At 57.8% G+C, this 26,091-nt stretch overlaps 4 protein-coding genes across 6 annotated transcripts in view; 3 read left to right on the top strand and 1 right to left on the bottom strand.

The window, feature by feature from the left end:
* Positions 1-1,057: 1,057 nt before the first annotated feature.
* LOC128338391 (chymotrypsin-like elastase family member 3B) overlaps positions 1,058-26,091 on the bottom strand; it is a 26,928-nt gene continuing 1,894 nt past the window's right edge. Inside the window, exons 2-7 of the mRNA XM_053280746.1 lie at positions 4,697-4,794; positions 3,929-4,063; positions 3,392-3,528; positions 2,686-2,828; positions 1,691-1,843; positions 1,058-1,139 (exon numbers count right to left, since the gene is read on the bottom strand). Coding sequence (XP_053136721.1) covers positions 1,122-1,139; positions 1,691-1,843; positions 2,686-2,828; positions 3,392-3,528; positions 3,929-4,063; positions 4,697-4,794 — 684 coding nt within the window. The 3' untranslated portion in view covers positions 1,058-1,121. The remainder of the gene's footprint in view (positions 1,140-1,690; positions 1,844-2,685; positions 2,829-3,391; positions 3,529-3,928; positions 4,064-4,696; positions 4,795-26,091) is intronic.
* On the top strand, positions 4,743-8,532 carry LOC128338389 (chymotrypsin-like elastase family member 3B). 2 transcript variants are annotated; one of them, XM_053280743.1, is made up of 8 exons: positions 4,743-4,932; positions 5,132-5,274; positions 5,426-5,523; positions 6,166-6,300; positions 6,845-6,981; positions 7,179-7,321; positions 7,525-7,680; positions 8,465-8,532. In XM_053280743.1, the coding sequence occupies exons 2-8, from the start codon at positions 5,224-5,226 to the stop codon at positions 8,480-8,482; spliced, it is 738 nt and encodes a 245-aa protein (XP_053136718.1). In that variant the 5' UTR covers positions 4,743-4,932; positions 5,132-5,223; the 3' UTR covers positions 8,483-8,532. The 2 variants fall into 2 exon arrangements, with proteins under 2 accessions (XP_053136718.1, XP_053136717.1); XM_053280742.1 differs by having other exon boundaries at positions 4,743-5,274.
* On the top strand, positions 12,568-18,187 carry LOC128338388 (proproteinase E-like). Of its 2 annotated transcripts, XM_053280741.1 has the most exons (8): positions 12,568-12,607; positions 12,843-12,928; positions 13,501-13,598; positions 14,905-15,039; positions 15,755-15,891; positions 16,818-16,960; positions 17,276-17,428; positions 18,111-18,187. In XM_053280741.1, exons 1-8 carry the CDS (start codon positions 12,568-12,570, stop codon positions 18,129-18,131), a joined length of 813 nt encoding a protein of 270 aa, XP_053136716.1. In that variant the 3' UTR covers positions 18,132-18,187. The 2 variants fall into 2 exon arrangements, with proteins under 2 accessions (XP_053136716.1, XP_053136715.1); XM_053280740.1 differs by lacking the exon at positions 18,111-18,187 and having other exon boundaries at positions 17,276-17,544.
* TMEM269 (transmembrane protein 269) overlaps positions 22,879-26,091 on the top strand; it is a 16,126-nt gene continuing 12,913 nt past the window's right edge. The window contains exon 1 of the mRNA XM_053280744.1: positions 22,879-22,921. Within this exon, the coding sequence (XP_053136719.1) occupies positions 22,894-22,921 (28 nt within the window). The 5' untranslated portion in view covers positions 22,879-22,893. The remainder of the gene's footprint in view (positions 22,922-26,091) is intronic.

Below are 26,091 nucleotides of genomic sequence, written 5' to 3'. Positions count from 1 at the left end.
AAATGTGTTAGCCAAGAGGCGGGGGGCAGGGTGAGAGAGAGAGCCCCCCCCGCCCCACCCCAGATGCAGGGGAGAGGAGAGTCCTTTGCCTGCGCATTAACAGCGACAAGGGGCAAGAAACTCCCGCCCTGCCTGGACCGCGGAGGGGTGCCGAGTCCTCCTTTGGCCCTAGGACTGCCAGCCGCCCCCACCAGTCTCACACCCCTGAGGTGCCCCACATACCACCCCCAGGCCTCTGGGGCCCTGGCTGGCATCTCCGCCTGCCCTCCGTCTTTGCTCAGGTGCCTGCAATGCAACCCCTTCTCAGCTCTGCTGCGGGTTCATCATTTGTTCCCCCAGTTCCTGGCGGGTGCTGCGCTGAGAAGGAGGAGGAGGAGGAGGCCGCTGCTGAGCAGGGACCCCTCGAGCCTGGCACAGACGGAGAATGCAGAGCCAAGGCACTGCGGGTGGGGTGGGGGGGTCCCCATGCCTTGGGGGGAGGGAGGGAGGGAGGGAGTTACTCCGACTGGCCACTTTAGCTCGCGGCCTCTGCTTGCTTATCTCGCCCAGGATCTGGACAGCAGTCAGGATGTGTTCCTCAGCTGGCCAGCAATTTGCATGGCAGTTACAAATCCTTCAGCATCGCACATTATGACCATGAAAGGCCATAAATGTGAGGGGAGAAGGTGGCCTTGCCAGCCGCGCTTCAGTTCTGAAACCTTCTTCTTCCGCCGAATCAGGATGCATCGTCCTGATGATGAGAGGGCTCTCCGTCTCCTCCGTCTCCTGCTTTTCAGCAAGAGCGTCCCAAAGAGAATGAAACCGGAGAGGCTTCCCTGTCCCCAAAGGGCTCACGTTCTAAAAAGCAACAAAAGCCTAGTTCACATGGAAACTCCCTTTCAAATCTTGGAAAGCGCAAAATGGCAGGTGGTGAAGGGGTGTGTGTGTGTCTGTGTGTGTCACTGAGGACTAGGGGACTGAAACGACTTTGGTGCATCCCTTTGGTGTAGTTGGGCCGCCTCTGAAGGATGAGGGGAAGGGTGGAGAGGGAAGAAAAGCAAGAGAAGCGGAAACGTCCAGGAAATGTTTTATTGGTTTTAACCCGTGGAGTCCAGTGAAGGGTGCCACGCGGATTCCGGACCCTAATGGTTGTTGATGATCTGCAAAGCAAAACCAGAGTTTTCAGTTCAGCTATGTTTTGCATTGTGCACTGAGCTGCATTTACATTTCTGTATTTATACATCTTATGAAAAGATTTCTGTGCCGCCGTAGAGCTCCATGCCAGAGTTCATGATTATTGCACAGCAGCCACAACCACAGCACAGACCTGCAATCTCTTCCCCCCGCCCCACTGCTAGGTTTGCAAAACTCTGCCCTCAGAAGCCTGCAGTGCGTCTGGGCCACAGAGCTGGGGGTGGTGGAGCTCTTGCTAATGGGAGCAGGTCGGCTGCTCTTGCCACCCCGCCTTGAAAGGAGGCGCCCGGAGTCCCTCCTTGAGGGGGAGCAAACAGTTCTCCGATTCAGGAGTTGCAGGGGGAGGCTTGCAGTGGTGCCTCCGCAGCCCAGACTTGAGCCAGGGCGGCCCTTTCGTGAGGCATGGGGAGGCGGCTGCTGGGGACTCCATCAGGAGGCAAGTTGCCCCGGCTGCTTTGGGAGCAAGCTGGCCCTGGCAAGCTTCACAAGGAGCACTGAAGAGGCAAAAGGCAGTCACCTCTTTAATCCAGGAGATGAATGCAGAGGTACGGGTGAAGACGGTGGGTTTCTTCAGGGTGTTACATTGCGCACCATTCCCCCAGCTGACAATCCCGTGGATGTACCATTTCCCGTCGTCGTGCTTGCAGCTGAGGGGGCCCCCAGAGTCACCCTGAAACAATATTTATGGAGTACCTCAAGAACCAGGCACGGCACAGGGAAATAAACGTCTGCCCTCTGTATGCGCACAGACCTCTACCGTGGGACCATTCAAATGGAGCACACTCTCCCAGGAAGCACCCACCATTCGACGCTCCAGTCCCAGCTGCAGCTTTTAGCAAGCAAGTAAAAACGTGGCTTCTTACCCAGGCTTTTAGAGAAGGACACTGCTTGCTTTGCTCCTGTGTGCTGTGTTTTATTGCTTTTGTGGTGTACATGTTTAACTTGTAAATGGGTTTGTATTTTTAAACATCCAAATCTAACGTGTATTGTTTCAACGGTCTAATTGATTTGTATTGTTTTTATCAGTCTTGTAAACCGCTTTGAGGGAGGAGCTTCTACCGACTGCCAGCTCGGAGCCGGAAGCTCAGAAGCACCCCCCGCAGAAACGCAGTGGGTCCAGGGGGCACTTCTGGTGGCACCAGAGAGGCAGACCCAAAGGGCAAGCACTCCGCTACTCTTTATCGATTAACATACGCAACACTTTTTCCAGCCCTCCAGGGTGGGGGGCAGACCTGAAGAATTATAAAGGGGAAGACCGACTGTCCCTCTGAGCTCCTGGGTCAGTTGAGACGGGGCTCCGAGCTGGCTGGACACCAGAAGGGCACCAGATCCTGTGAGGTTGCCGTTTGCCCGTTTCTGGTGGCAGCCAGTTCCACCAGCCTGGTTTGCTGCTTCCTGTCCACATCTGGCTCCAGAAAGAGATCCGAGGCACACGCTCTCCTCCGCCACACAGTGAGCAGCCCCTTCAGAGCTGCCTTCTCGCCACCCGGTTTCTGTCCCTTTGCTACTCACATGGCAGGCGGACCGGATGTCCCCGCCGGCGCAAACCACGTTATCCAGGACCTTCTCTCCCCACCAGTCGGGCTGCGAGCAGTGCTCGTGGTCTACCACGGGGAGCAGAGCCTGCTGTAATATGTCGGGGGAAGACCCACCGGCTGCAAGAGGAGAGACCCCGAGTCAAGGGCACAGTTCTGGCAGGCTTAGGTGGTCCTGAGTTGATGGAAGCGGTGGTGCCCTAAAGCCCGGGGACAGACCTGGGAAGAATGCTGGCCGGATGCTGTGACTCGAGTGCGAAGTAAGCCACTTGCCTCTGGGCCAGTCCCTTCAAAGGAATGCAAAGGCGAGCCCTTCATAGGAACAGAGGAAGCTGCCATACACTGAGTCAGGCCCTTGGTCCATCTAGCTCCGTATTGTCTACACAGACTGGCAGCGGCTTCTCCAAGGTTGCAGGCAGGAATCTCTCTCAGCCCTCTCTTGGAGGACAAGCCTATCATTGGCTGCTAGTCCTCATGGCTGCCGGTGCCCTCCAAGTTCAGGGTTTAGAGGAGGAAGTCCGAGATCCCTCCGGATTTCTGGGACGAGGCCAGGAATGCCATCAGGAGTTGGGGGGGTGGGGCCCTGAAACAGCCCCCTGCCCCTCCACTCACCCACCCCCACGCCCGCCTCCTGAGACCCCCCCCCACCCCACCTCCCCTACGGCCAGGGCAGAGTCGCGTACTGATGGTGCTGCCCCAACCAGTGACGTAGCAGGGATAATCATTGGGGAGCAGGGACCCTTCGCAGGGGACGCATCCCAGCTTCACTTTATCGCTGAGCACAGCGCTGCGGGAGAGCTTGATCAGGGCGATGTCGTTCCTGAAAGGGAAGCGAGGCAGCGGTCAAGGCCAGGCTGGCAGGGACGTTTCCGAAGCTTCCGGCTCACCGTAGAGCTCTCTGCCCCCCTTCCTGGTATGGTGGCCTCCAGGTTGGACTAAGGTGAACCACTCCATGTGGGGCTGCCCTTGGAGACATTTTGGAAACGTCGGCTGGTTTGAAGAGCCCACCTTATGCTGCATTACCCACTAGACCACCTGGTCAGGTCAGCATTGTCCTCTCTGCTTCTGACCACCCCAAAGGCAAGGCGGGAGCGGCAGCAGGAATGACCGGGCTGCCAGGAGGAGAGGATGAGGGCCAGCGAGCGAGGAGGCCCCCAGGCCCCGGGGGCTCATGTTCTTAGGAGGTGCCCAAGCACTTACAGCTCTGTCCTTGCACTTACCCAGCATACAGAGAGGAGAGCTCCCAGTCGGGGTGCACATGCATGTCCTCGGGGTTCACAGGGATGTACTGTTCGGGTCCTTCCTCCACACTCAAGTTATACTCCCCGAGTACCACCCTGGTGTTGAAGCTGGTCCTGGAAAGGAAACACAACCAGGTTGTGTGTGTGTGGGGGGGGCGGGGTGTCACCACATCTCCAGCAGGGGCCATGGGTGCATGAGGAGGTCTGTGGTTTTCTTGACTCACCCCCGTTTGCTCAGTTACTTCCCTCCCTTCTTCTGCATCCCTTTCCCTCCCATTATATCCCCATTGTCTGTTCCAGATTGTAAACTCCTAGGGAGCAGGGGCCTGTCCATTTGAGACCATGAAGCTCCATGAGGCACCCATTAATTAATTAATGCTGATGAGCCCAGGGATCCAATTCTGGCATCATAGCTGATTTACTGCAGGTTTACTGTGGTTTTAGTAGTAGTTGTTGCAGCCGGAAAACTGGTGGGGTATAAATATTTTAGAACAAATAAAACAGACCGATGGGGGATTCCCTACTGGCCTCAACTCCACAGCCTCTAAGAGCTCCTTCCAGGGTCTGGGTGTGAAGCAAACTCTGGGGTCAACCAAAATGTCCACCTCCTCTCCTCCCACCAGCAGGCAGGAGCCAGAGATTCAGGCTGCGGGAACTCACACAGAGACACACCCTCGGGGCATGAGCCTCCTCAGGCTCTTGAGTGCTTTACACATCCCGTGCACCAGGCATAGAGACGGGACTTACATGATGCAGTGCCCAGCAGTCAGGACCCAGTCAGGGGTAATCAGAGTCCCCCCACAGTTGTGAAACCAGGTGTCACCGAGTCCGATCTGCAGGGAGATCTGTGGAAGGAATCGCGGAGAAAGAGGCTCAGGGGACTGCCTGCCAAGTCCCATAAAGCCCTGCCAGATGCTCTCAAGAAACCCAGAGTTATCAGCTTGGATGACGAAAGCCATGTGTGTACACATCCCACTGGCCAGGTGAGTCTCCTGGGAAAAGAGCCATCCGCAGGGGATGTTGCGTGTCCAAGGCTGAGAGGCGTCCTTGGGTCCTGCACCATTGGGATCAACCCTGCCCACAGCTGTGCACCGGCCTCCTTGGGGGGACCTGATAAAAGCCCCCGCTGCAGATCCTCAGCCTCAGACAGACACGCTACAATGTGGAGGTTTCTCTTTGCAGTTCTGCTGGCCGCTGGGGGCAAAGCGCAGGCCCCGGACAGTGGACCCTGCTGCCCCATCCTGGACTGTGGGCAGCCCGCGTATCCCCCCCTGATGAGAGTGGTGAATGGCGAGGATGCCCAGCCATACAGCTGGCCCTGGCAGGTAAGTGCCACCCCCGGGAGGGTGAGGGGACAACCTCAGGCAGAGCTGGGGCCCAAGCCATTTAGGGCTCTTTAGGAAGTCCCCACCAGCACTTTCTGGTCTGGCCAGCAGTCAGTCCCCTGAGCCTCTTTCTCCGCGATTCCTTCCACAGATCTCCCTGCAGATTGAACTCGGTGGCGCCTGGTATCACAACTGTGGGGGGACTCTGATTACCCCTGACTGGGTCATGACCGCTGGGCACTGCATCATGTAAGTCTCGTCTCTGCACCTGATGCACGGGATGTGTAAAGCACTCAAGAGCCTGAGGAGGCTCATGCCCTGAGGGGGTGTCTCTGTGTGAGTTCCCGCAGCCTGAATCTCTGGCTCCTGCCTGCTGGTGGGAGGAGAGGAGGTGGACATTTTGGTTGACCCCAGAGTTTGCTTCACACCCAGACCCTGGAAGGAGCTCTTAGAGGCTGTGGAGTTGAGGCCAGTAGGGAATCCATTGGTCTGTTTTATTTGTTCTAAAACATTTATACTTCACCAGTTTTCAGATGAATTCACAGCTGCAAGGAGTAATACTAAAACCACAGTAAACCTGCAGTAAATCAGCTATGATGCCAGAATTGGATCCCTGGGCTCATCAGCATTTATTTTGTGGGTGCCTCATGGAGCTTCATGGTCTCAAATGGACAGGCCTCTGCTCCCTAGCAGTTTACAATCTAGAACAGGCAAACGGGATATAATGGGAGGGAAAGGGATGGAGGAGAAGGGAGGGAAGTAACTGAGCAAACGGGGGTGAGGGGTGAGTCAAGAAAACCACAGACCTCCTCATGCACCCATGGCCCCTGCTGGAGATGTGGTGACACCCCCCCCACACACACACACAACCCGGTTGTGTTTCCTTTCCAGGCCCTACTACAACACCAGGGTGGTACTCGGGGAGTATAACTTGAGCGTGGAGGAAGGCCCTGAACAGTACATCCCTGTGAACCCCGAGGACATGTATGAGCACCCCGACTGGGATTCCTCCTGTCTCAACTGTGGGTAAGTGTGCTCTCCCTCCACCCCCACCCCACCCCCGGACAGAGCTGTCAGTGCTTGGGCATCTCCTAAGAACATAAGCTGCCTGATGCCTTCGGATGCATTTGCAGAAGTATGGCAGCTGGGCTTCATCTGAGCCCTTCCCAGTGTCTGTAGGCAGCTAAAAAGGTGTGAAGCGATCCGTTAAAGGGTGTGGAGCTGTAACTCAGGGGCAGAGCTCTTGGATTCCGGTGGCAATCCTTGGCAGCATCTCCAGGTGGGTCTGGGAGAGAACTCCATCTAAAAGCCTGGAGGGATGCTTCTGGTCAGAACAGACAATGCTGACAGAGATGGACCAAGAGGGACCAGTGGGTGGTCCAGGATACGGTGGTTTATCCAAACCAGCTGACGTTTCCAAGAAGTCTCCAAGGGCAGCCCCATGTGGAATGCGTTGCCGTAATCTAATCTAGAGGCCGCTGTACCAGGAACGGGGGGCAGAGAGCTCCACGGCCAGTCTCTGTAGACTCAGAGCAGCCTGGCCTTGACCGCTGCCTCGCTTCCCTTTCAGGAACGACATCGCCCTGATCAAGCTCTCCCGCAGTGCTGTGCTCAGCGATAAAGTGAAGCTGGGATGCGTCCCCTGCGAAGGGCTGGTGCTCCCCAATGATTACCCCTGCTACCTCACTGGCTGGGGCAGCCTCCACAGTAGGTGACTCTGCCCAGTGGGGAGGCGGGGTGGGGGTGGGTGAGTGGAGGGGCGGGGGGTGTTTCAGGGCCGGGATTCTTTCAGGCCTCGGTTTATTGGGCACCAGCTGCATTCCCAACAATGCAGGGCCACATGACCGTGTCCGGCGTCTGGCCTCCCCTTGGGGTCTCTCTCTCTCTCTCTTTCCCCCTTGCAGCCAGCGGGCCTGACCCTGACATCCTGCAGCAGGCGCTGCTCCCCGTGGTCGACCACGAGCACTGCACCCAGCCCGACTGGTGGGGAGACTATGTCAACGAGAAGATGGTTTGCGCCGGCGGGGACATCCGGGCCGGCTGCTTTGTGAGTGCCCAAGGGCCGGGGGGTGGGGGGGGTGGGAAGGGCAGGGTGGGAGGGGGCCGTTTCTTCTTGCCGACCCCCAGTGAATGGGAGGGCGCTGGAGGTTTGTACCGGGAGCTAGGCTGAAGAATATCAGCACATAAAAGGACAGCAGCACTGCCCAAGGGGGGAGCTTTGGAGGTTCTTCACACGCGTTTTTGTTCCAGGGCGACTCCGGTGGCCCTCTCATTTGCCAGTATCCTGAGGACGGGAAGTGGTACGTCCACGGGGTCACCAGTTTTGTCTCCGGCTTGGGCTGCGACACCCTGAAGAAGCCCACCGTCTTCACCCGGGTCTCGGCATTTGTCTCCTGGCTCAAAGAGGTATGGCATCGCCACCTCTACCCCTGGGTTGGGTTGGTCCCAAAGCGGTGGGGTCATTTTGCCTCCCTAGTGATGCCCCCAAACCCTGCTGCCCCCCACCGTCCTTCATACAAAGGTCACCCTGGCTCAGGTCTAGACACGGCGGGACACAGACACTGGCAGTAGCCTCGGAAAGCTGCTTGCTCCCTCCTTCCGGGAAGGCAAGAGTGCCGCCCTCCTCCTCCTCCTCCTCCTCCCTCAAGGGCACGGCCTGCTCCCACCCCATCCAGCTTTGGGAGCGAGACACACCGCCGATTTCTGAGGGCAGAGTTTTGCAAACTTGGTGGTGGAACTGGCGGGTGGAGAGATTGCAGATTCCTGCAGTGATGCTGCATGCGCTAATGGTGAATTCTGGTATGGATCATGGCAGCACATGAATCTTTTAAATAAATGCATAATAACTGCATTAAACAAATGCATAAACAGCCAACAACCTGGATGGCTTTTAAGAGGGGTCTGGATCACTTCATGGAGGAGAGGTCTCTCAAGTTGGTCTACCAGTTGGAGGGCTACAGGCCACCTCCAGCCTCCAAGGCAGGATGCCTCTGAGTGCCAGTTGCAGGGGAGCAACAGCAGGAGAGAGGGCAGGCCCCTTTCAACTCCCGCCTGTGGGCTTCTAGCGGCATCCGGTGGGCCACTGGGGGAAACAGGAGGCTGGACTAGATGGGCCTCCTTGGGGGGCCTGACCCAGCAGCAGGGCTGTCCTGATGTCCTCATGTAATGCAACTCTGGTTTTGCTTTGCAGATCATCAACAACCACTGAGCACCTCACGGGACTCTGTTTGTTAAAAACAATAAAGCGCTTTCTGGCAACCACGTTTCCTCTGCTCTCGCTTTCGTCCCCTCTCTCACCTTCCCCTCCCCATGTAGAAGTGGCCACACAACACCAAGGGGCGCCCCACACGCACTGACTCTGTTCTTTCCATGCACCTCGTCCTCGGTGACACACACCCCTTGGGCTGGAGGAACTGAGGATGCTGCCTTGTGCCCCGGCACACCTTTGGCCCGCCCAGTTCAGTGTCCGTCCACTTCGGCCTCTGCCCAGGTTTCCCCAACTTTTAGAAGGCGGTTTCCATGGGATGCCAGACCACCCAGTTTCTGATTTTGCACGGAAGGAAAGACTCGATCAATGGCCAGGCAGAGCGGGCGCTACCCTAGCAGGGATGTGGGTGTTGGGGGTTGGGTTGGGGGTTGGGCGGAAACCATCCCCAAGGAGAGTTTGAGGCTCCGGCAACAGCGTCATTCTCCCCACCTTTCTTGCATGGGCTGCTGTTAACATCAAGCATCTTAATGTCCAAATCTGAGTATGGAAGAGGCCCCTGGGTAGGGTTGCCATCTTTGCCGGATGGGCCCGGAATCTCCTGGACTGGCAGCCATCTCCAGGTGACTCTTAAAACAGCCCTGGAGATCGGAAGAGCTGCAAAGCGTTGGGGGGAAATACTGGGCAGAAAAACAGCCAGAGCCGGCAACTCGCGCTTTCCTCAGCCTTCCCTGCAGCCCCTGGAGGCCTCTGTTTACGCAGAAGCAGGCCCCCTGGAACAAGGATGCATCTTCCTGTGATGCCTTAAAGACAGTCCGGCATTTTGTGGCAGAAGCAGCCGTGGGTGTCGTGGGGGGGGGGATCCCCTCCTTGCTCAAGTGCATCAAGGGGGCAGAGAGGGAGGAGGAGACGGTGCCTGGTGGTGGGGCCCCAAAGCCATGAAATGCAAAATGCAAAGTCGGAGGTTTACGCCAATATCAATGCAGTGTCATGATCTATTAAGAGGCCAAGGAAGAGCAGAGACCCCCACCGGGAAGAACTGATGGATCCATTCTATTAGCCCATGGTCCAAATCCATGGGCCAAAAGCACGGAGGCAGAAGCTCTGCCCTGTTCCTTGCCTCCAGCAGCCAGTGCTTAGGGGTAGAGTGCCTCTGCAAAAGGAGGCTCCACTAGCGACCATGGGTGACGGCACTATCTTCCATGAGCTGGTTTAATCTCCTGTTTGAGCCCAATAATAAAGAAACCCATGTCAAATCTGCCAAGGCACTCCACAATGCCTCTCTGTCTTGGATGGCTCTCTTGAATAGCATCCCCTCTTGCAGGGGTCAGCAAAGTGAGCCAGGCAGGAAGAGGGCAGTAGCAGGAGAAACGAAGCCACTGGCAAAGCAACGGAGGTGCAGGGGTCACGGAGTAGCCCCAAGGGCGATTCTCTGTCTTCATCACCTTATGTAGATATGGAGATGGAGAAGCTGCAGGATCATGTCCAAGGTGCCTTTTGCTGTTCATCTGCAGCCTTCCTTTCAAACCTTTAGAACAGCCCAGGTTGGCTGTCCATGCATCTTGGAAAACAGGAAGCTGGGAAGCTGCCTCCTACTGAGTCAGGCCCTTGGTCCATCTGGCTCAGTATTGCACACACTGACCGGCAGCGGCTCTCCCAGGTTTCGGGCAGGAGTCGCTCCCAGCCCTACCTGGAGGTGCTGCCAGGAGCTGGGCCTTCTGGGACCTTAGACGCTCCGCTACTGAGCTATGGCCCAATCCCCTTAGGGAGATCTCTTACAGAGCTGTGGGATGAGAGAGAACTGGAGGTGGTCTCCCATCCAAATACATCAACAACAACAACAATTTATATACCGCTTTTCAACAAAAGTTTCCAAAGTGGTTATTTACATAGAGAAATAATAACAAATAAAGAAATAAGATGACTCCGTGTCCCCGAAGGACTCACAGTCTAAAAAGAAACATCAGAGAGACACCAGCCACAGTCGCTGGAGAGATGCTGTGCTGGGGGTGGAGAGGGCCAGTTGCTCCCCCCCGCTCTATAAAGAGAGTCACCATGTTTAAAACAAGGTGCCTCTTTGCCCAGGGAGCAGCTGCAGGGCTTTGCAAACCAGGGCAGACTTTGCTTAGCAAAGGGGGCAATTCATGCTCCAGGCCACACAAGTCCAGCTCTCCTCCCCTTCATGGCCTGAACGGGCAGTTCAGGTGGAGTCTGAGATTAATTATGGATTCATTAGTCCATTATATCTGTGCACTGCCCCACACTTACATCTCTGGGCGGTTTACAGCATAAAACACACTCAAGCAGAAATGGAAGCGTTAGAACCATGTACAACTGCAAGTCTGCTCGAAACGCTTGGGTGAACAAATGCGTCTTTGGAGAGGCCTTGAGAGTCGTCAGAGATGGGGAGGCTCTCCTTTCAGCCGGGAGCACCTTCCAGAGCCTCAGGGGGGCAGCAATGGAGGAGGCCCATCCCTGGTGGTGACAGCAGGCAGACCTCTCCGGCTGACCTCAAGGAGCGATGGGGCTCAGAGCGAAGAAGAAGAAGAAGGCGTTCTCTTCATGAGTCCTTTCTTTCCTCTCCGGATTTGCTGGTCGATTTGCGCCAGTGAAGTTAGCCAAGGTTTAAAATCCGCCTCCGGGAAGCCCAGTTTGCCGGGCCTTGCTGCTTCCCTGCGTTCCAGCAGAGAGCAGCCTCCGTCCACCGACAGATGTGGCAAGCTGAGGGCTGGACTTCAGCACAAACATTTCCCTGCCAGGCTGCAAAACCACCTTTCCCCGGAGCTGCTCCCCGCCCAGCAGCCTGCATTATACACAGTGAGTGGTTGGGCTGCTGCTTCCCGGCTTGCTGTCCTTCACCTCGGGCGCTCTCAGCTCCTCCTGAGTGTGGGACCTCCTTGTGCAGAAAGGGCCCTTTTCCGAGCCAGAAGGCAAGGGGGCTTGTTAATTGTTAACAGGTTTTCCCAGACACCTGCGCTTGCTCCCAGGGAGGGGGAGTGTCCACCTGTTCAAAGACCTTTATGCTCCCCGCACAGAGGCAGGAGGCGACCCAGTGCCCGTGCCACTGGGATAAAATGTGGGGCTTGATCTCAGCCCTATAACGCCCTGTTTTTCATGTCAGCATCACCGCTTGTGAAGAATAAAGCCGGCTTTGGAGGGAATGAAGAGAGCTTTCCCCCCAGGCTCAAACAGGGGGTGCTGCCTTATGCTGAGTCAGACCCTTGGTCCATGTAGCTCAGGATTGTCTGCTCTGACTGGCAGCGGCTCTCCAAGGTTCCAGGCAGGAGTCTCTCTCGGCCCTCTCTCAGGGACGGAACCAGGAATCTGTTCTGCATGCCAAGCAGATGCTCAGCCAATGTGCTACAGATGCAGCCCCTCCTCTGGGAAATCTCTTCTAGGGCTCACCCATGTAGTCACCCCCCCAATGCAAACCAGGGGACCATGCAAAGGGGACCATTCATGCTTGCTTCCACAAGAACCACCATCTCTCTTCCCCTTAAAGCTATAAATAAATAAATGGCAAAGGGCTTTTGCAGCGGCAGGCCTGACTTCCCAATCACACCTCCAAGCACCAACCTCTCGCTCGCTAGCTGAGACTCACACTGAGCATGAACAAAACTCTGGCTGTGTTAACACACCAGGGTCAGGCCAGGTAGGCCTGGGTCATTGGCTGGAGCAAGGAAATGCTCTTTGGTGGGGACCACCTGTGGGGCTGGCTGTGCCTCTCTGAAGCGGGTCCTGCTGCCAGCCCAGGGACCAATCCATGCCAGCTGCTGAGGGGGCGCTGCTGAGGCCTGGGGGGAAGCGTCCTCCCCACACGGCTCTCTGGGCGTCCTGGGGCAGCGTCCAGCTCCCTTTGACTGGTGAGAGCTGGCCCTTTGGCGCCTTCTTGGCGCTCGCCCAGAACTGGGCAGCAAGGACCGAGCTGTGTGTGTGTGCAGACCGCCCCCCGTGCCCCCCCAGTGACCTTGGGGGCCGGATGGTGGGAGAATCCCACACCTGTGCCTGGCACTTGTGCTTCCTGCCAGTGCTGATAAGGGGGGTACAAAAGGCCGGGCGGTCCCTGCACGCTGCCCTGACCGAGCACAATGTTGGAAGTGCTGCTCCCCGTTCTGCTGGTGGCTTCTGGTGAGAAGAAACAACGGAGACTCTCTCTCTCTCTCTCTCTCGGCTTGCCTCAGTGGCAGCAACTGGGACGGGGTGTGCAGGAGGCGTCGCGAACTGAGCAGGGCCCAGGATGGGGTCTGCCCAAGAAGGGCCGGGGGGGGCAGAGTGGGGTCAAGCGGGGTGCGGCCGGGTCCTGCCTTGCAGCGGCCTCTTCATCACCCCCAACCCGCCCCCCCTCTTTTGCTCCCCTCTGCAGCCTCCGGGTGCGGCCGGCCCGTCTACTCCTCCAATGCCCGGGTGGTGAACGGCGAGGACGCCATCCCCTACAGCTGGCCTTGGCAGGTGAGCCCCTCGCCTGCCTCTCCTCTGGGCTTCCTCCTGGCCCCAGCCCAGCAAGGGGGCCTGACGGTCCGCTGGGGGGAGGCAAAGCCCTGTTGGCCGCAGAGCAGCTTGGGGGCCCTGGAGTTGCTCACACTTGACCGGCGTCTCCTGCGGAGGTGCCGCTGCTGGTTCCCTGCGGAAGAGGTGGTCGATTTGCCCCCCGCCCCTCCTGGCTCTCGGGAGCCTGGCCCCTTCTCCGCATGAAGCAGCAGCAGCCTCCTTCCCCAAGGCAGCCCTTGCCAGGGGCGGGCGGGGGGGTGTCTTCTTCACCCACAGCCCAGAGACAGAGGCCTGCGTCTGCCGCCTAAGCATCCCCTGTCCCCGCGGCTTCTTCCTTTGAGTGCTCCCCGCTGCAGAAGGTGCCTGGATTGGAAGGGCGTCCCTCCCTTTGGCCTGTGCCCAGAAGCATCCAGCCCAGCTGGGACACATCCAGCAGCCGGAGCGGGTTTCCTCCTGCCCCACTGTGGGCGCTCCAGCCATGGGGGGTGGCGGGGGCTCTTGCCCAGGTGCCTGACGCCCTCGCCTCCCCACAGATCTCCCTGCAGTATGAGAAGGACGGTGAATTCCGCCACACCTGCGGGGGGTCCCTCATCGCCCCCAACTGGGTCATGACTGCTGCCCACTGCATCTCGTAAGTCCTGGAAACAGGCATCTTGTGCGGGGGGGGGAGGCGCTCTTTGCCTGGGGGTGGGGACCTGCACACCAGCCCCAGCCATTTCTCCCCAGTGGGGTCCAGAGCAGGCCAGGAGGCGTTGGGCTGGGGAGCCCCCCCCGTCCCACCCCCGGCAATCTCTCCTCCCAAATCGCTCTTCTGCCTCCTGTCTGCCTGCCGCTTGTTTCACTGAGCATCTGCCCAGCGAGGAGGCCTTGGAAGGAGGGAGCCTTCTTCTTGGTGCCACGTGGGCTCCTTTGGGTTGAGGAGGTGTCGCGGAGAACCAGGTGGGCAGAGTTGCCAGATGCTGAGGGGAGCCTGAAATCTCTCTCTCTCTCTCTCTCTCTCTCTCTCTCTCCACAAAACCTGTGGCATCTAGAATGAGTGGGGGGTTGCCAAGACTGGTGAGTTTGTGTGACCCCTGGGCAAGGTGGTCTGCGTGCCCAAGCGCCTTCCCCCTTGGCCTGGGCTCACACGGCCACACCAGTGCCGCTAACCCACCTTGAGCCCACCAGATCCACAGGGCTGTGTGAAGAGGCCTTCGGTGTGGAGTGGAGCGCTCTTCCTTCGGTGATCTGTCTGGCTTCCTCTTTGTCCTGCTTTAAGACATGATGAAAAAACCATCTTCTCTCTCTTGGCATTTCCTCCTCTCCGTGTCCTTTGCTGCCTCCCCTCCTGGCGGGTTAATGATTGGAGTGGCTTCCCTTTGACCCTTCTTTCTCTCTGGCTTCCTTTTAGTTGTGCCCAGCTCCTGCCTCTCCGCCTCTCCCCTCCACTTTCTTCAGAGCCTGAGCGCAAAGCGGGGCTTCCATGGGGGACTCCCGACAGCGCCTGGCACATGCGGAGAGCTTGTAGAAACCACGAGGGAGGTGCGAAGCAGCTCGAGGTTGAGCCGGTTCACCCTCGAGCCAAACAGGGCCCAGCGCGGCACAATTTCGAGCCGGCCACCCTGGGCTGGTTCGGGGGTTCTAAATGTGGGAGGGGGGACCCACATTTAGACCCCCCTAACCAGCTTGAACTCAAGCCGAGCTGGGGGCGGGGGTGTCCAGGGATGTGCAAAACTGAACATGCCCGGTCTGGTTTGAGTCCGGTCTGGACTCGAACCGAAGCGGGCCGACTGGTTTTGAGCACACCCCTAGAAACCACAGAGGGAGTGGAAGCAAGGTGGGTGGGCAGTTCCCACAGCTGAGGGGTCTCAGGGTGACGCTGGGACTCCAGGCCTCAGCACCGCCCCACAGGAGACCCTCCCCCCCAACATCACGACCTCTGGGGGCTTCCCTTCTAGCAAATCCCGCACCTACCAAGTGGTGCTGGGTGAATACGATATGAGCGAGGCCGAAGGCACCGAGCAACGCATCCCTGTGAACACCGGCGACATCTTCGTGCATCCCCGCTGGCTCTCCATCTGCGCCGCCTGCGGGTAAGCCCTCTCACTGGCAAGGTCTCCGCTCAGTCCCGGGAACGTTAGGAGGACTGCAGTGCCTCTGAGCATGTGCAGAGGCAGCGTGTCTTTCCTTAAGGGCTTTCCGGTCTAGGGATGGGGCTTTCAGGAAGCTCCTGTGAGGGATGATGAGATTCTTCCCAGAAGCAGGAAGGTTTGCCAAGAGCGAGTTTGGATACTCACTCAGTCATGGAACTGGTCGCCGATATTCTCATTTAAAATACTGATGCGCCGCTTTTCAACAAAGACCCTCTCAGAGCGATATGCATAGGGAAAGGTGTGAGGAAACGTCACCCAAGTTCTGAAGGCAGTGAGGAAATAGTTCCCTGCCCCGAAGGGCTCACAATTGAAAGACAAATGTAACGGAGGAGCCAGCAACAGCCACTGGAGAGACGGGCTGCTGGGTTGATGCCACTGATAGTTCACTATCGTCCCAACTATCCCAAGATCTCAGGCTGACATTTATCCTCACAACAACCTTGTAAGGTGGGTTAGGCCCAAAGCGGCAGTGAATGGCCCTAGGCCATCCGGCGAGCTTCATGACTGAGTGTAGCTTTGCTGCTGAGTCCCCAAGTCCTGCTCTAACCAAACGGGCTCTCTCACGGGCTGGCCAAAGAAAGCAAAGAGGACTAGCCCCTTGGAAGCCTCCCTGCTGCTCCTGTCTGACTGTCTGCTCCACTCTGCTCCATCCCAGCAACGACATCGCCCTGATGAAGCTGTCCCGCAGCGCGGAGCTGAGCGACCGGGTGCAGCTGGCCTGCCTCCCCCCTGCCAACGAAATCCTGCCCAACGAGTACCCCTGCTACATCAGCGGATGGGGGCGCCTCTACAGTACGTGGTTTCGCCTCGATGGGGCTGAAGAGGGAGGGGGAGACCCGTGTCTGTGTGTGTGTGTGTGTGTGTGTGTGTGTGAGAGAGAGAGAGTTAGAGTTGATGGCAGGGGCGTAGATATAATTGTGCGAAAGGGTTCAAAGAACACGGGCCGCCAGCTCCTGAGGGCCCTCCAGCTCCATCCCTCCCTATATTCTTCATTATCTCCCTCACTCTGGGGGGCGCCCGAGAGAGGGATGAACACAGGCCCCCCCCTCCCCTAGCTACGCCCCTGGTTGATGGGACACAAGCACTAGCCGCCCCTTGCTTCCCGCCTCCACCGTCCCAAAGCAAGCCTGTGTGGCAAAAGCTTGTCGTTAGGTCCACGTGCCAAAATGCTTGAAGCTGGGGACGGGGTCTTAGGGAGCGCGACAGCCCCATTTCCAAAGGCAGCTCAGCCCAGCTGCCCACCCCTGGGGGATGAACAAGGCCTGAGGGAGAAAGCCAGGCCAAAGGACCTCGGAGCCCAGAGGGCGCCCTAACCCTTGAACATGGCCACCCTACGGAACCGGCCACCTCTGGCTTGCTGAGGTGTACTTCTCCTTAGTTTAGATGGCACAGCAGTCTCCATGCGTGTTCTTCAAATAACGGCAACCTCTCCACTCAGCGCTCTGTCCCTGGAGTGGGGGGCTTCCTCGGTTGCCGCTTTGCTGAATAACCGCAAACCCCAACCCAGGGAAGGCGGAGGTCCCCGGTGGAAGAGCAGAGCCCATTTCCACGCAGGGACTCCTTGCGGAGTGCAAGAGCCCCCCCTGCCCCCGAAGTCTGCCGTTTGGAGAGGGAGGTGGTGGCCCCGAGTGGGTGAGGGCTGGGGCAGGGGGCGTCCTTCCCACAGTGGCAGGACCGGCTTTGAGCCCCAGGCTCTCCCTCCCTCCCCCCCTCGGCAGCCAACGGGCCCCTGCCCTCCAAGCTGCAGCAGGCCGTGCTGCCCGTGGTGGACCAGGAGCACTGCAACCAGAAGGACTGGTGGGGAGGCGTCATCCGCAGCGAGATGGTCTGTGCTGGCGGGGACATCCGAGCTGGGTGCAATGTAAGTGGGGGGCCGGCTGGGGAAGAAGCGAAGCACCCACGGCGGGGAGGGGGGCCCTGGCGGCAGTCTGCAGGTACCTGCTTCGGAGTCTCACCCGGCTCTTTCGCAAGGCCTGCCTGGTCTGGGATGAACTTAAGAGCAGCCCTGCTGGATCAGGGCCAAGGCGGCCTCTCTAGCCCAGCCTCCCAGATGCCCCTTGGGAAGCCCACAGGCAAGAGGGGAGAGGGGCCGGCCCTGCTGGGACTCCCCTGCCACGGGTACTCTCGGCGTGCCTCCAAACCTTGCCGCCTCTTTGGGGCGGCCTCTCCTTTTCAGGGCGACTCGGGCGGCCCCCTGAACTGCCAGGCCACCGACGGGAGGTGGGAAGTCCACGGCATCGCCAGCTTCGTCTCCAGTCTGGGCTGCAACGCCTTGAAGAAGCCCACCGTCTTCACCCGCGTCTCAGCCTTCGAGGGCTGGATTCAGCAGGTGAGAGGGCTTCACTGCAAGGCCCCGGAGAGCTGGTCTGGTGGCAGCAAGCATGACTTGTCCCCTTAGCTAAGCAGGGCCTTGGCTTGCTGCAAATGATTTCATCCCCCAGGATGGAATTCAGAGTGTGCACTGGAGTTGGTGTCTGAGCTACGGACTGCAGAGATTGGGAAGGAAGGAAAGTTTTCCAGAGAGACAGAGAGTTATTTTTTCCAGTGATGGGAACAGACTGACTGACAGTTTTCCTGAGACAGACCATTACCTTTCCAGCCACAGAGACAGAAAGTTAATTTCCCAGCAAAAGCTCAAGAAGACCAAACAGGTTGAAGCCCCCAGCACCTCCAAGGCACCCAAGTGGGTGCCAGGCCGGGTCTCTGCCGGAGAAGCTCTTCCACCGCTTGGGCGCAGGGTTCCCACTAACAGGGATTCCCAGATGTTGCTGACTACAACTCCCAGCACCCCCAGCTGAGAGGGCCTTTGGCTGGGGATTCTGGGAGTCGCAGTCAACAACATCTGGGAATCCTTCTTAGAGGGGACTCTGCTTGGGACAGCCCCACTGGAGCGGGTTTTGCCTCCCAAATCCCTTTTTCTGCCCCACTGTTGAGAGCACAGGACTCCCGCCGCGGCCACATCACCCTTCTGACCACCAGGTTCCATCCCAAACCCTTCCCTTCCCTTTCAGACCATTGCTGAGCACCCATGATGACCTGAGCATACTTCGGAGACTGCTCCGGTTCCGGAATAAAACTGCTGAAAGAACCCTGTGTTGACTCCTGGTGGGTTTTCCTCCCTTGGGGGAAGGGGTGGGGAGATTGTGCATTCCCCACAGCGTGTGGTTGAAATGTGGCACGAAAGACCCCATTTTGGTGAGCCGCGGGGGGAGTGGCGCTTGGAGTCGCCAGGTCCGTCCTGGGGGGGGGGCGTGGAGAGCGGGGGCTGATCAGCGGGTTAAGAATACAGTGGCCCGCTCGGGTCAAAGCTAGGCACCGGATCAAGCCCTTCCAAGGGGGCCTGCTTTCAGGCTGGCTTTCACGGGTTCTGCTCTCTGGAGATTGCAGGCCCGTCCTGGAGGGTGGGCAGCCCTACTCAACCCCCGGGGATGGGAGGGGGGGGCTTTGGCTGCTGTTGCTGCTGCTTCCCTGGGCACTTCTGTGGAGGAGACCCTGCCAGATTACCGAAGACCGAAGGGGAGAGCTAAAGATAGAGCCCCAGCCCGATGCAAACTCTGCCCGGCTGGCCCCTGGAGAGCCTTGGTGCCCAGATGGCCTCCGTCCCGCTCCTCCGCGCTGGCTCCCTGCCGAAGGTTCTATGATGGACGTATCATTGTTCCCTGGTGGAGGCTTATCGCTTTGCAGGAGGGCAGTGAGGGCAGCCGGGTAATCTACACCACCCTGGAGCCCAGGCACACTCCGTGCTGCGAGGCGCCTGCCCTTTCCCCAGTGCAAAAGTAGGACATGGTGCACCTCCTCACCTGCTGCTGGGAGCCCTCCCAGCAACACCCCCCCCACCCACACCCCGCACACTTTCATCAGGCCTTTGAAACATGACTGACTGCTCTGATCAATGCCATGGTCAACCCTGGGCAGGAATCCACACAGGAGCGAACACGAAAGGAGGCTCCAAGGAGGGAGGGAGGCCTGCCTCTTGGGGACATCGATCTAGTGCCTATAAAACAAACGTCTCTCCAGGCGGTTCACAGCCAAATAAAGCAGCCAAGAGTTTAAAGACAGACATGTCAAACTTAGAAAGAATCCAGTAAAACAATAAAACGGCAAGAATTCAACTTGAGGTTTGGGGACAACACAGAACGAGGTTGTGGAACTCACTGCCACCAGCTGAGGGGATGGCTGCAGGCTGAGATGGTTTTTAAAAGGGGGGGTTGACAAATGGAGGAGGAGGAGGAGGAGAGGTCTGTCAGTGGCCACGATGGCTTATGGAACCCCCATGTTCAGGAGCAGAGTTCCTCTGAAAAACAGTTGCCAGGGGCAACCACAGGCAAGGGATATTGCCTTCATATCTTGCTGGTGGGCTTCCCGGAGAGATCTGGTCAGCCCATGGGAAGCAGGTGGTTTCCAGATAGCGAGCCTCACAACACAAAATGTGGTGTGAACGGCAACGTTTTTGTGTGCCGAATTCAAACGCAGTTGAAATCCAGCTATTCTTCTTCAACATAATATCGGGCTACAATGCAGCACCCAAATCCGAAATAAGGCACCGGAAATGTGGACGGCACCTTGTGGACAGGCAGGCAGTGCAGAAGCCCGTTGTGCCACTGTGGTAGCATGCTGCCATCTGGAAAGCGCCCAGGACTCTGGGCCAGTGGGCCCTCTCACCGGGATCCCCAGATGTGGTTGACTACAACTCCCAGCATCCCCAGCTGCAACGGCCTTTGCTTGGGGATTATGGGAGTTGCAGTCCACAACATCTGGGGATCCCTGTGAGAGGGGACACTGCTCTGGACTAGAGGGACTTGGGTCGGATCCAGCAGCCGGGTTCTTATTTGGCATGGTAAGAACAGAGCCTCGCAGGGTACCTCTGAGCGCCTGATCCCGGAGACAGAGAAGCGGGGAAGGGTGGCATCTTTCATGCAGATCCCAGAGGAATCAGTCTGGTTCCTCCCTTTTGGAAATGAGGCGCAGGGGTGAATGGCCCCTTGGTCCAAATTCTCCCAGGGACAGGGCGTCTCCTATACCCCTGGCCTACATTCTCCGGCCTCCTGCTTGTTAGGGCCCAAAGAGGAACTGCAGCCTCCCCCCCACCCCCGGTCACACGGCTGTTGTTTGTCACCTCCTCGGCTGCACCCTGTGTCACTCTCACCGTGTGACTTTGCATTTTATGAAAGGGAGAGATCACTTTATGATTGCAAACATGATCTCGGGAAGGTTCACTCGACAACACCCAGGCTTGCGAAGGGTTAAGCCATTCTGGATAGGGCTCCTGACTGGATCCTGGCTGCAGTGGAAACTCCCTTTCTGGGCGTAAACTTACACCTGCGAATCCGAATCCGGGCCTTCCTTCTCCACCCTGTGGCCTCCTTTCGCTTTCTGCCGGTTCCCACAGCACTCAGCCCGCCGCTGACATTGTCTTGTGGGATTCTCTCAGCAGCCCAGCAGGGCAAAGACAGATCTCGTGTGCGTGTTTCCTGGAGGCACCCTGTACAACTCACAGCCTGGTTTTCCTTGAAAACAAGCAGTTGCTCAAAATGTTAATAATTTCTTTGCAGCCTGCTAGTTTCTGGCCCTTCCAAGGCCCTTAACTGGGAGATTTGGGGGCGGGGGAGTGAGTTTCCACGAAGCCTTTAATGTCGGGCTCAGGTGAGCTTCTTCTGAGAAACCTTTCCCCCCTCTCCTAGCCCCAGAGCCAGGGGTCACCCCATGAAACGGAAGGTCGGGGAATTGAGGACTGGCAAAAGGAAGAACTTTCCCACACAGAACATAATTGATCTATGGAATTCTCTGCCACGGGATGTGGTGGTGGCCACTGGCTTGGGTGGCTTTAAAGGGGGCGTGGACAAATTCACAGAGGGCAGGGCTCTCAAGGGCTACTAGTCTGGTGGCTGCGGGCCACCTCCAGCCTCAGAGGCAGGATGCCTCTCAACCCCAGTTGCAGGGTTTGAGCAGCAGCAGCAGGAGAGAGAGGGCCTGACTTCATCTCTCGCCTGTGGGCTTCTCGGTGGGGGGACACTGTGTGAAACAGGATGCTGGTCCTGATAGGCTTCCTTGGGCCTGACCCAGCCGGGCTCTTCTTACGTGCTTCTGGGTGGTCCTGGGTTCCAGACCAAGGACACCAGCGCCTCCCTGGCATGCTAGGGTTTTCTTTTTCAAGCTTGCCAGGATTTTCTCCCCTGTGGGGGTCACAGAGTCCAGCGCCTGCAGGTGCTCCATCCGCTCCTGCTGCGGACATTACATCTCAGGCATTCTCCTCCGCCCCGGAGAGGGGAAGCAAGCAAGCAGGCTCTCCTCTCCTCTGAGTACTGATCCTGCCGCCTGTTGAGTCATCTCTGGCCAGGGACGGCTATTCATAGCGCGCACCGCAGTGGGCTGATCCCCAGTGAAACCCTTGGCCTGTGCAGAGGTGAAGGGGTTCAGCTGGCCACGTGGGATTCTTAGCCGGGGATTTGTTCACTGCAGGAAGGGGAGGGGGAGGCCAGCTCTGTTGACTGCAAGGGAGCGAGGGGGAGGGCTGTTTATAATTATCCGGCCTCCTCCTTGTGATTATCTCAGCCGCTGGCACGATAACTTTGGCCCCAGACCGTGTTTATCACCCGGAGCGTGACATCACGGGGCCGGGAACGTCCTGAACCAGGCTGCTTCTTCTGCGGGACAAGAGGGCGGGGGCCTTTGCTGACACCCCGGCGTGAGCTGGCCGGGAGGAGAGCTGGCTTTGTGGTCGCAAGCATGGCTTGTCCCCTGAGCTAAGCAGGGTCCATCCTGGTTTGCATTTGAATGGGAGACTAGATGTCTGAGCACTGCAAGTGATTCCCCTCAGCAGGGGATGGAGCCACCACTCTGGGAAGAGCAGAAGGTCCCAAGTTCCCGCCCTGGCAGCAGCATCTCCAAGAGAGGGCTCCTGCCTGCAATTTTGGAGAAGATGCTGCCGGTCTGGGTAGACAATACCGAGCTAGATGGACCAAGAGTCTGACTCAGTCTATGGCAGCTTCCTCTGTTGCTCAGAGCCTCGCATCAGCCTGGCCAGCACTGCTCACCCCAGCAGGCCCTGCCGGGCACTCCTTGACTCAGGCAAACCCCGTGAACTGGGACCCCACCCAGGGGTGTCCTGGCAGGCAGGCAGGCAGGTGGGCCCCTCTGCTAGGGAGGAGTGGGGGAGACCCTGGCACCTTCCTGGGGACTCAGGCTGACTCTGCAAGCTGGCTGGGGGGGGGGAGAGCGAGAGCAGCCCCTTCCTGGACGTGGAGGGTGTGTGTGGTTCGGGCTGGCCGAGTGCTGAGGGCAAGGCCGGGCATTCCGAGGGGGTGGCCATGGGGCAAGGGCCCCCTGACCTCATCAGCCGCCTCCCTCCAGCAGGAGAGAGGGACGTCGCTCTGCGTCCCTGCTGGGGTCCTGAAGCAAATAAAAGGCACTGGGACGGGATTCCGCCTGTCCCTGCAGCACAGCCCAGCCCTGAGGATGGGGACTGTCGTCCAGTGACAGCTGGAGGGCCCTAGCTGTGCCTCCTCGGCACAGGGTGAGTCCAGGAGGAATGGCCGGGGAGGGTCTTGCTCCCTTGCCCCAAAGGGCTGGGAGGCCCACAGAGAGACCCCTGCAAATGCCACATGGGTGGGCAGGGCAACACAGCCTTGGCATGACTCCTGCTAGGCAGGCACCTGCCGAAGCCAATCAGAGAGGGGAGGCGGGCTGCGGGGCTGCTTCTACGGCATGCCACGGCGGCGGCGAAACCTTTGCTTTGGAATGTGGAGATCGCCTGTTGCCGGCCTGTGTGGACAGAGGAGCTGGACGGAGGAGGAGATGGCGGAAATCACTCTGAATGGAACAGGCAAGCAAACAAGCTGTGATGAACCTTGTTCGGGGGAGATAAGGAACCAGAGAGAGAGAGAGAGAGAGAGAGGCAGGCCGGTGGGCAGATATTAGAGGAACATGCAGACCTGGAAGATGGCACGTGGTCAGTCCTAGAACATCTTCTGGACACTCAGATTGGAGGTGGGGAGAGAGGAGATGATGCAGTTTGGGACCTGTTAGGAAGCGCCCCTGAAGCTTTCATAGAATCATAGAACTCTAGAGGGACCCTCGAGGTCTTCCAGACCAGCCCCCTTCTCAGAGCAGAACTCTGCGGCCTCCAGTGCAAGAGAGCCTGCCACTTCATGAGGCAGGCTGTTCCGCTGTCCCTCAGGTCTCCTAACGTCTAGTCTGGAGCTGCTTCCTTTTCATTCCAACCCTTGGGCCCTCCTTCTGTGTGGCAGCCCTTTGGAGATTCGAAGCCGGCTCTTGGTCTCCCTGGCTGGGTCTTCGCTTCTTAGACCCATCTCTGTCACCTCAGAGGAGCCGGCTTCCAGACCCCTCATGCCCACTTGTGTGGCCTCCTCTGAACCCCACCCCGTTCACCCACATCCTTGAAATGGGACCCAGAAGGGGATACAGCATTCCAAGCGGGGTCCTCGATATCCCCGGCCCGGTCTCTGTCTCTCTCTCTCTCACACACACACACCAGCCAGGCCCAATGCATCTGCAACCTGCATATTTGCAGCCACTTTTGCTACTCATCCAGGTCATTTCCCCCCACAAAATGCACAGCCCAGAATGAGTGGCAGGTGCAGATGGATACAAAGGGCAGTCTTCTGGGAGACTGAAGGCTGGGAGAGAGGGAGCCGTGTGGATCTCAACCACAAGCAACTTCCACAACCTGGGGGCAACCACCAAGAAGGCCCTGCCCCGCGTGCTCAAAAAATGGGCCTCAGCAGGTATCGGCACACGGAGCAGAGCCCTTCCAGCCGATCGAGTCAGGTGGGGAAATTCAGCTGGGAGCAGGCAGCCCCTAAGCTACTTTCCCCCCAAACCCCCCCTTTTGTTGAAAAGTGGCATATACATACATATACACGGCGGCGGCGGCGTTTGCCATGACAAGGCTGGTGTGCTCCTTGCCTTCTCCCAGTCCTCCCTTGGTGGCTTATGGGCCAAAGGCCTGCAAGGTCTTGAACCTGGGGCAAAAGTCACCCCCCACCCCGCCACCGGTTCCTGCCAGTTCTGGGAGAGTCCTTCCTGGTGCACTCCGAAGAATCACGCGCCACAGAAGATGCCACCCTCCTGTGCCCATCTGAACGTGCATCTTGTGACCGGAGCTTTATGGGCAGAGGGGCCGTCCTTTTTGTCCTGGCACTCCAGGGCTGCAGAGAGCTCATCCCTCTCCTCAGCACCACGGAAGGCCACATCCTTCCCGGGCCATATTCCGTTCTTTATGACACCTGCCCTGCCCATTTTTGGAGGGGCACCGTGACATTTCACACAGCCCAGACTTCTTTGTGGAGAATAAAACCCGTTAAACATTACATGCTATAGAAGGTCCCCACCCAGGTCAGCCGAGTCAAACAATGAGAGGTCATGCAAGGCCTCCGGGGCCAAGAAATGGAGGCAGGATCTCCTGGGCAAAAGGGCGGCCATCGTGGGGGCTGCCCTGGACCCCGGGGCTGCATGTACCTCACCCACCCCGTCCTGTGGTGACGGCATGGTCACTAGCCACCTGCTCCCACCGCACACGTCATTCAAGTGAGCCAGCAGCCAAGCTCCTGGGGGTTCTCTGGCCTGAAGCCAGGAAAGGACAGACAAGCCCTTCGAGAAGAGTCCCCATTCACCCTGAGCTCTTCATGGGTCCGCGCTGCAGCCCAGACAAACAGAGTGTGCTCTGCATGCGAAAAGTTGCCGGCATCTCATCCTGCTAAAAGGAATTCTTGAGGATTAAGCAGGGCTCAAATTCCCGAGTCCTTAAAAGGAAGGACACTGGCTGGGCTCAGGATGGGGTGGGGGCACAGCTCCGTGGCCGAGCACCAGGTAGTGCAGGGCAAGATCCTGTCTCTGGAACCCTGAAGAGCCGCTGCCAGTCTGTGCAGACAGTATTGAACTAGCTGGACCAAGGGCTGGGCTCAGTAGATGGCAGCTCTCTGTCTCTCTCTCTCTCTCTCTGCGCTGCTTTTCTACCTCTTGCCACTGGCAATACTTTCCCACACCATTGGGAAGAGAACAACTTGTTTGGGTTTCCATGCCATCTCTGTTTGCTTTCCTTTGATGAAGTTTGGCTGCTTTTGCAGCTTGTTTATGTAGCCGGCCAAGGACTGTAATCAAAAAGTAGCAAATGCACCTAAGTATAAACAAAACCAACGTACATCTTATTGGTCAATGTCCTGGCTTGATTTGAACCATTGTGGATAGGACCACGGTTCGATGGGAGAGGCTGGATGGCCAGTGAGTGTTTGATTCTAGAGTGTTTGATTCTAAGGACTCCGAAGAGGGTCTGAAGCCTGACAACGCTAGGTGCTGGTGGTAGGAAGAACTCGTTCCCTTCACAAATGCGCGATTAAAGGCAGTGACTTTCCAAGGATTACCCAAGGATGGCTCCTTGGTCGCACAGGAACATGGGAAGCTGCCATCTACTGAGTCCGACCCGTGGTCTATCTAGCTCAGTATTGTCTACACAGACTGGCAGCAGCTTCTCCAAGGCTGCAGGCAGGAGTCTCTCTCAGCCCTCTCTTGGAGATGCTGCCAGGGAGGGGACTTGGGACCTTCTGCTCTTCCCAGAGCGGCTCCATCCCCTGAGGGGAATTTCTTCCAGTGCTCACACATCAAGTCTCCCATTCAAATGCAACCAGGGCAGACCCTGCTTAGCTAAGGGGACCAGTCATGCTTCCTACCCCCAGACCAGCTCTCCTCCCAGCTCTGGTTAACAGAGGCAGGTGGAGGAGCATATAATTTATTTATTTAAAATATTTATATCCTGCCCCTCCAGTGCAATATTGCTTGGGGAGGCTCACAAGAGTAAAACAGCAAACGTAATATAAAACTGTAAAACAACTAAATCACAGTGCAGAATAAAATTCAAGTAAACTGTGGAAAAACCTGTCCGGCTGCAGAAGTCATTCAAAGGCCTCTCTAAACAAGCAAGATCTTTTAAAAACAACAACTAGCAGGGCGAAGCTCTTCCGAGAGGGCATTCCAGAG

Source organism: Hemicordylus capensis, chromosome 16 (genome assembly GCF_027244095.1).
Source record: "Hemicordylus capensis ecotype Gifberg chromosome 16, rHemCap1.1.pri, whole genome shotgun sequence".
Classification (NCBI taxonomy): domain Eukaryota; kingdom Metazoa; phylum Chordata; class Lepidosauria; order Squamata; family Cordylidae; genus Hemicordylus; species Hemicordylus capensis.
Note: the sequence above shows the minus strand (reverse complement) of the source record. Positions and strands in the feature narration are given on the sequence as shown.